This window comes from Rattus norvegicus, chromosome 4 (genome assembly GCF_036323735.1).
Source record: "Rattus norvegicus strain BN/NHsdMcwi chromosome 4, GRCr8, whole genome shotgun sequence".
NCBI lineage: Eukaryota > Metazoa > Chordata > Mammalia > Rodentia > Muridae > Rattus > Rattus norvegicus.
Window position 1 is genome coordinate 131,495,471 of NC_086022.1, and position 14,177 is coordinate 131,509,647.

Genomic DNA, 14,177 nt, shown 5'->3' on the forward strand with positions numbered 1-14,177 from the left:
GGCCCGGGTCTCAGCCCGGGGCTGTCTTGGCTTACCAGTACGCAAGCGACGGATGTTCCTGAAGAGTTTTGGTTGGGAAGACTGGCAGTGTCTTCAAGTCTTTCCTGGCATTCTCATCGCTGGGAAGAAACACAGTGTATTACTATCAGAGTGTCACCTCAAGCTTTGAGAATAACCTGGATGGTTATTGTAGGACCTTGGTCCCTGTTATTCACTAGAGACCACCCTCCAATGAGACAACTGCATCATATACTTCGAAGTCTCCAATACTTTCTGTGAGCATCAATTTCATTATGCAAGATAGATGGGACTGGACATGTTTTCGTATTTACTTTTACACAGCATCTTCGTACTCTACTATACATATTTCCTTGTTCTGATAGTGTCACCCTAATCACCTCCAGGAACTCCTAACATCCAGTGTGTTAGAATACCGGTCACCACAGAACCACTCACAGACTGTCTACAAGTTCTTCAATATAGACATCCCACAATAAAAAGGTTTACATAGACATTGCTGTCACTCCTGTCCCTATCATCTCTGAAGTACAATAGACCCACACAACAGGCTTTGGAAAGTTAATCTCTGTAGAAATCTCTGAAATATAAGAGGAAGGGAGAACACTTTTTAATAACGCAAGGGTACCCTCACATCATCCACAGTGAACTAAAATGTACTTGTATAGTGTTTGAACATTCTATAATTATAAAACTAGTAGTTATAAAATCTTATAAATGTTTATAATTTATAAAATTATGAAAACACTATATAAATTAGGCAAATTCTGGTGGTCACCAGAAAGGCGTGGTCTTTGTGGAGAACACATAAAATGAGCTAGTGAGAGCTGGTTCTCCACAGAGTCATATTAACTCTCCCTCTCCCCAACGGCCACATCTTCCTCTCTTCCTATTGACTAAACTTTGTTGAAAGGCTAAGGATGAGGCACTAAGCGGTGCATTTGGGGGTATTGTCCTTGTGTTGGGCTATGTGCCAATCTTCTCATGTAAGAGTTATCGTTATTCTCCATGTTTTTCTGGCAACACTGTGAGGTTGAGAAATACTGGCTCTGTTGCTAACTGTTCATGGCTATTATGTAGAGGAGAAACGCATTTGAAGTCAGTCTGCTCGGCTCCTAAGGCCCGGTTCTTAACCACTGTGCTCTAACCCTGACTCCTAGCTGTCCTTCCAAGGCTCCACCTACGATGACCTTAGAATGCTGAGTGTTCTCAACTCTGCAAAGGCACAATCCCTTACACCTTGTGATGGCGAACTTGGCTTGTCAACTTGAGGGCATTTAGAAACACCATGGAAACACACATCTCGGGGGTGCATATCAGGTCATTTCCAGGATGGTTTAAATGAGGAGCAAAAGCCCACTCTGAATGTGGGTAGCATCATCCCGTGGGCTGAGTCCATGGACTGAAAAGTGGGGAAAGCCAGCTGACAACCATCATTCACCTCTTTTTACTCACTGACTATGGACTATGACTATGACTATGCTATTGTGAATTCACTGCCATGCCTTCCCCGCCATGATGGACTGTACCCTCAAACTGTGAGCCAACATAGACGGATCCTTTCTTAAGTTACTTCTTGCCTGGTATTTGGTCACAGCAATGAAATAAGTAACTAATACACACCCTTCCCCCAGATGCAAAGGAAAACGCTGGCAAGTTTTAAAACTTACCATTTGGGCATTTTTTTTAACATTAACTTCCTCTATTGGTATCTTTTTCTGTGACTGTGATCCAACACCATGACCAAAGCAACCTACAGATGGAAAGGTTTACTTTGAGCTCACAGTTCCAGAGACATAAGAGTCCATCACCACGATGGCAGGAAAGCGTGGTAGGAAGCTCCAGATGTGGCAGCTGAAACAGAAGCAGAGTGCTCACATCTGGAACTGAATGCAGGAAGCAGGGAGTGAACGGAAGATGGCAAGGGCCTTTTGAATCTCAGTGCTCTCCCCCAGGGACATGCTTCCTCTAGCAAGACCACATCTTCTAAGACTCTTCTAATAGCCACCAACTGGAAACCCAATATTCAAATGCCTGGACTATGGGGCACATCTCATTAAAACCACCACACTTCCCATAATACTGAAGCACACAGACCTCCTTGTAGAGGACCATACATTGAATCCAGGGTGAATTTCCTTCCACACTATTCATCTAGACCTCATAGACCAAGTGTGCATCTATATGATGATGGCAGGGACCCAAAAGAAAAAGAAAAGAGGAAAAACAACAAGGAACTGGGGACCAAAGCATGGCGTCCGTCTGTGTGGCACACGCCTACCATCCTGTATTAGACGTTGCTCACTCTTATTACCTAGTTGAAAAAGCTTCTCCTTGGGCCTGCAGAGATGGATTGGTGGTTAAGAAAGCCGGCTGCTCTTCCAGAGAACCTGGGTTAAGTTCTTAGCACTCACAAAGCTCACAATTGTCTATAACTCCAGTTCCAGGGGAATCAAACACCCTCACACAGACATCCATGCAGATGAAACACCAGCGCACATAAAATTAAAAATGATTATATGGGGATAAAAAGAAGGGAGGCTGCTCCTTCGTTTTCTGGTTTTATCTATTCTAGAGATTTCTACAGAGATGAACTTTCCAAAGATGGTTGAGTTGGCCAATTGCATTTTGGGGGATGGTAGGGAAATAATAGAAGAACGACAGCAATATCTATGCAGATGATTTTATTGCCAGATGTTCATGCTGAAGAACTTGAAGTGGGCTCCATGTACACTCAATGTGTTTTCCTAAGAGGAGGGTTGGGGGTCTACCACAAAGGTGAAAGACTCAGCTCTCTTAATCACTACAGGAAACGCAAAGTCTCTTGGCTCCTGTTCTCACATCAGAACAACTCTCTCTACACACTTGGAATCTGAGCAGTAGCACTTAGTCAAACTGACAATCTTGGGAAACTGGTTTGTGCTTCCAAAAAAATCAAAATACACTACAGTCTATTTTATTCATATTAAAGGTCAGCTGTCAACTCTTAGGACTATTATTTATTTTCTTAATTATTTCATGCTCTGTTCTTCAACTCCCACGCCTCTATTCTCTTCTGTTGATTTTTGAGACCAGGGTTTAGATATATAGCCCAGGCTGGCCTCAAATTCATTATCCTCCAGCCTCTGACTCTCTAGTACCAAGCAGAAGCCACCACACCAGGCTAGGACAGAGTGTTTTGCAGTTACACCAACAAACCATGTATGCTTCTATATTTCAGTTGTAGGTGAACCACAAGGCATGTCTCAAGAACCCATGTTCCCAGGTCAGCACCTAGAATCGCTTTGTTTTACAGTTAATTTTGTGGCAATGAGACTTCAATAGACTGGGAAGTCGTCATGTCTCATAAATTTATCTATTCACTTGCGATAAGTGTAACATGCATACCTAACATGAAAACTTCCATATGATGTACTTACTGACTTTTAAGTTATAAAAACAAATAGCATTGGAGAGATGGCTTGGTGGTTAAGAGCACTTGCTCTTGTAACAGACTTGGGTTCAACTGGCAGCACCCACACAGAGGGAGGCTCATAAAAATCCATAATTCAAAAAAAATCCATAATTCTAGTTTCGGGTAATCTGAGACCCTTTCCTGAATTCTGAAAGCAGTAGGTACTGTACACATGTGATAACACACACACACACACACACACACACACACACACACACAAGCAGGCTAAGCACTCATACACATAAAGTAAATAAGAAATAACCTCAAATGTTATAAAAATGCAGTCAAGACAAAGGAGAAAATACTGGTGGAGGAAGAAAGGGAGGCATTGACCCCCTATTCTAGCCAATACACTCACAGATGAGAGTAAGCACTAATGGGTACTTATAGTTCTGACTGGCAGAGCTTTGGTCCTATGTCCCACCCAGAGGCAAGCATCTGAAACGCTGAGCTTATCAGTGCTCATCATGGCTGCCAAGTCAAGCACAGTCTGTGTCTCGCACCTAAACAGAGAACTAGCTATGTGTTTCAGATGATAAGTACTGTCTGCTAGAATTTTCATACACGAATTTTGGCCTCGGAGATGTCATTCTGCCAAGATCTCCTTCAAGAATGATTCCTATTCTAGACAGCCAGAGCCTCTCCCAGTCATAAAATGTGATGTTTCTGCTATCTTCCTTCGTGGTAAAATGTGGCGTTGTCTAGAAATGCTGCTGGCTGAATAAATCCATAAATCTCTAAAGGTTAGTCATGAGCCATCATGCTAAACAATGGATATTCACTCGTTAAGAGCATTCTTCTATACTAATTAATCACTGGGGGCGGGGGGACTAATACAGACACATTAATAGGAAAGCAGCGTGGTGATTATTTCAAGGAGTCCCAGCTAGTTTAAAGAGAAGCCAGCAGGAGCTGGAGAGATGGTTTATCCATTAAGAATATACACTGCTCTTACAGAGGACCTGAGTTGGGTCCCGGCCTCCATCTTGGGTGCTTCACAACCACCTGCATGGGATCCAGTACACAATTCTGAACTCTACAAACACCAGCACTCACACGTGCATAGCCCACACAGACACACAGACAAGCACATAAGTAAAAACAGGACGACTTTTTAAAGGAGAGGAGCCGACAATGAGATGATCATATGCAGAGGCTTTCCACCCATGGACTCAACCAACTACAGATTGAAACTATGAAAAACTGAGCCTGTGCCAAACACAGGCTCGTTTCTTCTGGTCATTATGGTATAAACAGTACAGTAGCCATTGGCCCACATAGCATTTTCACTGTGGTAAGCATAATTCATGGACAGGTGATTCAAAGTAAACGGGAATGGTGTGGGTTACGGGCAAATGCTAGACAACTTTATCCAAGGGACTTGAACGTCTGTGGGTTTTAGCAGAAAGGGAAGGGAGATCTTAGAACCAGTTCTTCCTGGACACCAGTACACTACTCTGCTTCAGTAGCAAAGCAGAGATGGATCATGGGGGTGGAGGGTGGGGGTGTGCAAGGCGGTGATTTGATTTATATGGCGCTGTAAAGGAGCATACGAAACACTGTGTGTTTGTTAGGACCTGTAGACCTGTACAACGCTTGTCTGTGTGGACTTGTATCACAAACGTACCACACATCTGCAAGATATTAGGATATGTAGTGGGCGGGAAGGAGACTAGCTAGAGAGGAAGTCTGCACTCACTGCTCAATTTTCTTTTAAGTTTAAAACTCTAAAAAAATAGAAGAAGAAAAAGAAAAAGGGGGTCTCCTTTAGGTTAGTGGTTTCCTTCCTTCCTTCCTTCCTTCCTTCCTTCCTTCCTTCCTCCCTCCCTCCCTCCCTCCCTCCCTCCCTTCCTTCCTTCCTTCCTTCCTTCCTTTCCCTCCCAACCCCCTGCTTTCCAAGACAGGGTTTCTCTGTGTAGCCCTGGCTGTCCTGCAACTTGCTCTGTAGACCAGGCTGGCCTTGAATTTAGAGCTCCACTTGCCTCTGCCTCCTGAGAGCTGGAATTAAAGGCGAGCTCATCACACCCGACTGTTTTTCAGTTTGGGGCAATTTTGCTCCTCAGGAGACAAATGCACTGAAGCCTTCTTCATAGTCACAGCTAAGGAAGGAGCTGCTATTGGTATGTTTTGGATAGAGGGTAGAATACTGTTCTACAGGGCACAGTACAGCTCCCAACTGCAAAAAACTGTCTCACTCCATTGTTTATAGAGCCAAGTTTAAGAAACCCTGAATTAGAGCATTACGAAAAAAAAAAATCTGAGGTTGCTGGGCATAAAGGTTGCTAGGCATACCTGCCTAGTGTGTGCATGGTTTGGGGTTCACTAGGATACAACTCCTCACCCAACAATGTGGGCCTGTGGCACCTGCCTTTAATCTGAGCACTTGGGACCTAATGGCAGGAGGATCCGGAGTGTGGTACAGAGTGAGTTCAAGGCCAGCCTGGGCTACAAAAGACGCTGCCTAAAAACAGAATGAAATGAAACAACAAAAGAAATTAAAAAAAAAAATGTAGCAAACAGGAAGAGGAGGAGGAAGTAGAGGAGGAAGAGGAAGAGAAGAAGGAAGTAGAGGAGGAGGAAAAGGATGAAGAAGAGGAGGAAGAAGGAGGGAGAAGAGGAGGAAGCAGGGGGTGCCACCACAGATTTTAGGTATGGTCTGTAATTCTGCCATTAGGAGGCTGAAACTGAGGAGGCTCCCAAGTTTGAGGCCAGCCTAAGTAACATAGCATTTCCAGGCCGGGACAGCCTAGGCTACACAATAAGACCTGGTCTTTAAAAAGAACAAATCATAGGAAAGAAAAGAATTCTGAGAACTCTATCCTACTCTTTTTTTTTTTTTTTTGAAGCCTATCTTTTACACACAATGGCTTTATTTTCTCAAAGATGCTTAAAACATGCTGGGCTGGGGAAATAGCTCAACTGGTAAATGCTTGGTGCACAAACAGGAGAACCTGTGTTTGATCCCCAGAACCACATGATAAAGCTGGGCACAGTGGTACACGGCCACAATCCCAGTGCTGGGAAGGTGGAGATAATCAGATCCCTGGTGCTCTCTGGCCATCCAACCTTGCCTCTTTTGTGTCTCAAAACAAGGTGGATAGCTCTTGTGGAGTGATATTGAGAGTGACCTCTGGCCTATACGTGAACATTCACACCTGGGCAAGCACATGCATACACACAAAACACATTAACTTACACTTGACAGAATTACCTGAGACCACTAAAGTTGTGACATTTATTAAATAATATTTTTGTCGGTGCCGATCACACAGCTGAGTAGAAACTACTGCTCGCACTTGACTGACATGTCTTTCCATAAAGTCAGTCCTGGACATACATGAAGGGATAAGGATTTTAAACTTTAATTTTGCCATCCCTGAGGTGTGGCCAGTTGTTAGATGGCCCAACTCAGGGCATCACCACACTGTGATAAAGAATGAAGAAGTGCCCACTCTCTTCCATTGGCAGAAGCTGAAATCCTCCCCCTTCCTAATTAATCTAGTTGGCCCATGCTTAACTGCGTGCTAGTGGCAAGGGTGGCTGGGATGTGTGCTTTTCGTTATGTGGAGCCCCAAACCAAAGTTCTAATTGTATGAAAGAGAGACTAGATGCTTGGGGAAGGCAATCGATCATATTTTTCCAGTCTCAGAGAGCTAATTTTTGATAGATCGGAATGCTGCATTTAAATTGTTTATAAGACAAAGAAGCGACTGAATAAACAAAAAGCCCAATTCGGCAGAGTTTTAGGCAAAATATCTGAATTATCTGAATTTAACTGGAGAACTGACCTTCATATCAAACACACCAGCAGACTACTACTGTTCCTTTCAGTCTCACTGGAAGTGTGCTTGTGTGTGTGTGTGTGTGTGTGTGTGTGTGTGTGTGTGTGTGTGCTTGTGTGTGTGTGTGCTTGTGTGTGTGCTTGTGTGTGTGTGTGTGCTTGTGTATGTGTGTGTATGTGCTTGTGTGTGTGTGTGTGCTTGTGTGTGTGTGTGTGTGTGTGTTTCTTCTCAGCTTAACTTGGCTCCCAGTTTAAGATAACCAATTATCAGTGTAGATTGTTAGTAGCATAAGGGTGAAGGAAACCTATGAGTAATTTATACAAGCATAGAATCAGGACCTTCTCAAGGAACACAAATTCCCATGAGAGAACACAAACTTTTCTCTGTACCTAAAAGTCTCCTTTTGCTAGCTTCAAATCTGATGTGCCGTGCAGAAGCACACACTCTTTGTAACCATGTGATTCCAGTTTCCTGCAGAAACTTTACTTAACACCAGGACACATCCAGAGATTCAACACTGACACCAAGGAACACCGAGCTTTGGCATTTAACACTAACAACAGTGACAGCCCATGGAAGACTCAGAGGCGGACAGCCTGGCAGTGAGGTCACTCTCTCAACAAACTGCAGCAAAGGGGGAACTCAAATGCCAACAGACGAAGGAAAATGCTCAACACTTCCAGGAAAAGCAGATTCAGCTTCAGGGACATCCTGACAATCAGACAATCAGATTTTTTTTGAGACCGTGATTCTATGTAAATTATCCCTAGATAAAAGTCAGTGGGGGCTCTGATCCAGGTTTTCGTGAGGGTCAATCGTTAATGAGGTTCTTTGGAAATCTGCATAGCTAGAAACATACGAACTTGGGTGAGGTTCACACCAGCATTGTTTACAGTACACACACACATAAAAAGAAAATACATACATATATACATAAACACATACATACATACATACATACATACATACAAATATCCAATAGTATGGGAGGAAAGTGCAATTCAGTACAATGCTTGTCTAGCACATATGAGCCCTGGGTTTGATTGTCAGCATTGCATAAAGTCAGGGTGACAGTACATAGATGTGGTCCTAGCATGCCAGTGGTAGAGACAAAGAGGGTCAGAGTTCAAAGTCACCCCCAGTTACATACTGAGTCTTCAGAGACCCCAGAAGCATAAGATCCACTCTCAAAACAACACAACAAACAGGTCCCCGGAAGTCCCCTAAAAGCGGGCTTGATAGAATGGCAGTTTGCTTATGTAATGTATTCATGTAGCTAAGAAAATGGACTCTGCTACCTAGACCATGCATGAATCTCATTAACATGGAGTAAATAAACATCTTGGCCTGGTGACGCTGAATTCCTGTAATCCCAGCCCTCCAGAGGTTGTCACTGGAGGATTCTAAGTTCAAGACCAGTCTGGACTACATACTGAGACCCTGTCTTAAAAACAGAACAAAACAAAACAAACAAACAAACAAAAAAACAATCAACCAACCAACTAACCAGACAACAGACAGTTCCATATACAGAAGGCTCAGTGTAAACAAAATGAAGCCGGACAGTATGGGAATGCTTCTGAGAACAGACATGGCATTGTATTGGCATGGGATGGGGGTGAGGGAGGGGGGGAGGGAATGGGGGAGGGTGCGACACAATGGAGATGACAGGGGCGAGTCCTGGGGGCTGTGGTTCTGTGGATGCACAGTCTCCATTTTGTTCTGTACACGGCCTGTGCATTTCTACATATTCTTCAGTATAATAATTCACAACGGACCGCACCAAACGTGGCCAGCAAGTGGACAAAGGGCTGCAAAAGGATGAGCTACCACTGAGGATGGGAGTGTGGATGCTAAAGCTAGAAGGCGGAGCCACAGCAGAGAAAGGAATCCAGCAAAGGAACTAATTTACTCCAGAGGGTTAATTCCGATCGCGTTCAGAATTTAGGACCAAACAGGATTTCACGTCTGAGCGCACCGCAGTGACTGAGTGACTATTTGTTCCCCCTCCTGGGGACTGCCCCTGGGGGCCTGGAACCCAGTGAAGCCATGCAGTCTGCTTGCAGGGACAGCTAGGGCTGGCTTCAGAGCAGAGGGCCCCCCTCCCTAAGGCTGTCCAGGCAGCACTGTTTATATGAACCTGGATCAACCTCTGAGTGCAGACGGAGGGCTTGAGAGCAGCTGGGGAGGTGAGGAGACCTGGGGATGTCTCTGCCTTTCACTAGCAATAAACCCACTCACCCTGGCTAGACATTCCTGACCCTGGTGGTGATGGGTATGTGATCACAAAGATGTATTTGACCAGAACTGTCATGAGACACTGCTTTCTCAAGCTCCAGTCAGAAAGCCCAGAGATCTGCATTCTCTGCTTCTCGGTGAAAATATCAACAGGCTTTTCTTTGTTATTACAGGGGAGTCGAAGGAATAGACCTGCAGGTCAGCAAGATGGCTCAGCAGGCAAAGGGGCTTGCTGCCAAGCCTGACGATCTGGGTTATGTGTCCAGACCTATATGGTAAAGAACTGCCAGAAGCTGTCCTCTGACCACCACTTGTGTACTGTGACATGTGTGTACCTATGTACACACACACACACACACACACACACACACACACACTAAAATAAATAAAATTTGATTTAAAAGAATTTTTAAAAGGACAGGCTTACATTTTATCTGATTGCCCATTCTGAACCCTACTATTCCAGCCTTCTCCTTTTATATTCCTGAACAAAGCTGTTCTGACCCTTCTCGGAAATCATCATTCAAGTAAGGATTCCTATGCTCATTCCCAGCTTTTTTTTCCCCCTGGGCTGCTTGTTTTATTCCGTTGACCTCAGAAAACCCTGTTGGAATGCGACACCCCAATCTTTTTGAGGAAGCCACATGACTGGCAAAACCGAAGCTCCCCTCTGCGTGTGCTGAAGCACAGGTGTGCGAAAGTCACCCCCGGCAACTGGAAGCACCTGCTTTCGTCACACACTGCAAGCTCGCTCACAGTAGCGATCAGCCACCTGCCATTGGTCGGACTTGGCATGGAAGGGAGTGTCCGCAATTAACAGCACGCACTTGTTAGCACAAAACAATCTCTGCTGTTTGTGCTCGTGTGTGGGGAACCCTGGGTTTCTAGGGCAGCTGAAAGAAAACAAAACAGGGCTGGGCATGTCACTCGTTTGGTAGAGCGCTTGCCTAACGTGTATAAAGTCCATCATTCAGTCTTGAGCATTGTACAAATCAGGCGTGGAGGCCCACAGAAGCCGGAGGGGCAGAAGTTCGTCATCCTGAATGTATACTGGATGAAGCCAGGACCGAGTACACTCTCCCCTCAAATAAAAAAAATAAATAAATAAAAAAGAAAAGGAAACAAAGCAAAGACCAGGCCCCACCCACATTTTACTTTGTTAGTGCCTTAGCACTTAAGACCCAGAACCAAGGTGCCATAAAAAGGTACAAGTTTAAAGTCAAGGACCAAGTAGAAATATCTGCAGAAACTTCATGTCCCTTACAAGATTAACTTGAGGGGCTGGCGAGATGGCTCAGTGGTTTAGGATTCCTGCTCTTCTAGAGGACCTGAGGTTGGTTTCCAGCACCCATGTTGGGTGGCTCACAACCACCTGTAATCCCACCTCTTGGAGATCTAGTGCCCACTTCTGGATCCTGTGGACACACACCTGCACTCATATGTGAACAAACACAAGGACCAGTACGCATATCGCATAAATAAAAACAAGAAGAAATCTTTTTAAAAAGCTAACCTGGAAATGGATCTCTTTTAACATTAACATTTAAGCATGTGTATGTGGATTTAAAAAGACCAAAACTATAGTTAATTTTCCTGGTTGAGCTTGCCATGAAGACACATTCGTAGAAACCCAGAGCTTGGGAGCCTGAGGCAGGAGGCCTGTTACCTGCAAGTGTACAAATACTTATCAGAAATGAACTGAAGGGTTGCAAGCAGGCCTCCAAGAATGGAGCAAAGTCCTTCAGCGGGGGGTTCTGTTTAATTCCGTTTTCCAAACAAAGATTTGCTGTTGGGGAATGGACCCAATTCCTAATACCTACGAGTCCTTGGCATAGCCTGGCAAAAGGTTTGCTGAGGGGCCACTTCTCTGCGTGTGCTAAAAGCCTACACAACCCCTTCAGGTTGCCACCTCTCATGAGGAATGGGAGACACTTAATAATCCCTAACAGAAAAGTGCTCTTTCCTTTCTGGCAAATAGTTGTTAACAGGGGTTAACCAAACCATTATCTGAGCTGGACCCAGGGGTTAGGGATAGCACCTTATCTAAATTATGTGCTTATTGAAAGAACCTTGGTTACTACTTAGAAACATAATTTCCTTGATGGTTAGGCAGGTGTGGATGACACCTGGGGGTTCAACACTAAAGGGTAGGCTCCAGTTTCCTATTGGGCAGACCGAATGCTGTCCCTCATACGCAATCCTGTTTCATGGGTGGAACTGTGGCTCAGTGGTAGTGTGATTGCCTAGCATGTACGAGGCCTTGGGCTTGACTCCCAACCCTGCAAGGTAAGGAAATAAATTCCCGTTTCTTTCAGTAATCTGTGGAATTTGGCCTTCAGTAGTAAACTTAGCCTATTATCCTCTTCACTTGGACTTGACCCCACGCCCTTCCTTCTCTCTCCCCTACTTCTCTCTCTGAGATAAGGTCTCGTATATCCCAGGCTGGCGTTTATTTGCTAGGAAGACCTTGAACCACTGGTGTCCTCCCACACCGAACATGACAGGCGTGGGCCACCATAGCCAGTTTCAGTAGTTTAGGAGTCGAGCCCAGGATTTCCCGGATGCTAGGCAGGCAGTCTGCCAACTCAGCCACCTCCCCAGACCTATTCAGCCACATCCATTTACTCGTTCCTAGAGAAAATGGTGGTAATGGTGGCAAAACCACACCACGCACAATCCCTTACACAAAATGAACTCACACACCTATCCGTTTGGCGTGGTGTGAAAGTGTCATTCCGATGTTCGCTATTGACCTCTTCCCCGGCTAGGTTTGACTGTATCTTTCTCATGCTGCAGTGGCAAGCTTCAGGGCCTCGTCAGCTATGAAGCCAGCACAGTGAGCAACCAGCCCTGGGTTGCCAGCCTCCGATGCGCAGAAAGTAAGGTACACTGAATACGTTCAGGCTCTGTGGTCAGAGATGCAGCTCAGTTGGGAGAAAGACTGCCTGGCATTATGCACGAGGTTCTGGGTTCCACCCCAATCCTGCATGAGCCAGGTGTCATGGTACACACCTGTAATCTCAACACGTTGTAAACAGGGGCAGGCTGATCAGAAGTTCAAAGTCATTCTCTGCGTAGAGAATGGAGCCCCAGCTGACCTACATGAGAACACGTCTCAAACAAAGACTTAATCCAGGTTCTTGGGCTCCATTCAGAATCTGCTAAATCACAAAGGCAGCAGTCTGTACACTATCAACTGGGTTAGAAGTCGGTGCAATCGAATCAACACAACACAAAACAGGCTCTGTGGGCAGTGACAGGAAATACCTCTCTGAAGGGAGAGAATTGACCAGGAGGACTGACCCAGCCTTCTGGCTACCCAGCACAAGCAGGGCAGTTTTAGGAGGCTCTGGGTAACCTACTGGTGACACAGCATGATGCCACCACTCACTCCCTTAAAGTAGTCTTCGAGGACATAGGTCCAGAATCACAGGGTGGCAAAGCTCAGACCAAACCCTTGGTCTGCAGTTACATCATAAACATTGTCATCCACGTTTCTGAGATGGGAAAACTGAAACTTTGGAGGTGAAGTGACTCAAACTCATGACAAGGACAGTGCAGTTATAGTTCCAGACATTTGTTTTAGCAACCTAGTGTCACCTCTCCCAGGTTCCTCGAGGAGGGGACAGAAAAACAGCCAGGGAAGGGGGAAGATCTTTTTAGTAAGAGACTTCAGATTTCCTTATTCTGGTGGCCTGGATGAATTCCTTCAGAATGTGTGTTCTATGGGTGTTGACGGCTTGCTTTTAAATCTAGATTAAACAGGATTAATTTAAACTGGATTAACTGCATGCAAGGATTTGAGCGCAGATAACAAGACTTAATGTGTTACTCTTTGATCATTTGGTATGTCTCGAAGTAAATCAAACCAAACCACAGACTGCATGTCTTTTCGTAGCCAAATACACCAAATTCAGCCACCTTTTGCCATTTTGGGTGGGGAGTTTCTCATGTAGCCCAAGTTGGCCTAAAAACCTGCTATGTAGCTGAGTCTGGCCCTGAATTCTTGATCCTCCTGTGGCCATCTCCAAAGTGCTAGGATTACACTTATATATAATTATGCCCAGCTCCAAATTCAGGTTTTTGAAAACTGGTTTATATATGTGACAAAGCCAGACCACAGTTATTTTCAGTAAAACCTTAAAACAGAGAGTGTAAACTCAACCAAGAGGCCTGACTCTCGGATAGTCCTGATGCCCAACTTTTATACTGATACCCATGGCACAAATGACTTATAGTAACATTCCTTCTCATTGACCTGTCAACTCTGAACAAGGGCAGATAGTGTTCTATGACCTTGTGTTTAGCATCTTCTCGACTCTACTTCTCAGGTCCTGTGATTACTGGCCTATGTTACCATACTCAGTTTCTGTGGTGCTGGGGAGTGAACCCAGAGCTTTGGGAATGCTAGAACTTCACTCTACCAACTGAGTTTATCCCTAGCGTGGAAATATAGGAGGGGCCTTTCCTTCCTGTCATCCCCACCAGGGATATAACACTATGCTATGGTTCTAGATTCTAATGCTATCTTGTTTTTGTTTGTTTGTTTGTTTGTTTTGAGGCAGAGTTTATCTACAAAGCACTGGCTGTCCTGAAACTCACTAAACTATGTAGAGCAGGCTGGCTTTGAACTCACAGCGATCTGTCTGCCTCTGCCTCCCCAGTGCTGGGAAGAAAGGCACGTG

General features: G+C 44.9%; 1 protein-coding gene across 5 annotated transcripts in view; it reads right to left on the reverse strand.

Moving 5' to 3' along the window:
• Positions 1 to 14,177, reverse strand: part of Frmd4b (FERM domain containing 4B) — a 326,374-nt gene that overhangs the window by 43,110 nt on the left and 269,087 nt on the right. For all 5 annotated transcript variants that reach the window (XM_063285583.1, XM_063285579.1, XM_063285582.1 and 2 more), the window contains 1 exon segment: positions 36 to 119. In XM_063285583.1, the coding sequence (XP_063141653.1) occupies positions 36 to 119 (84 nt within the window).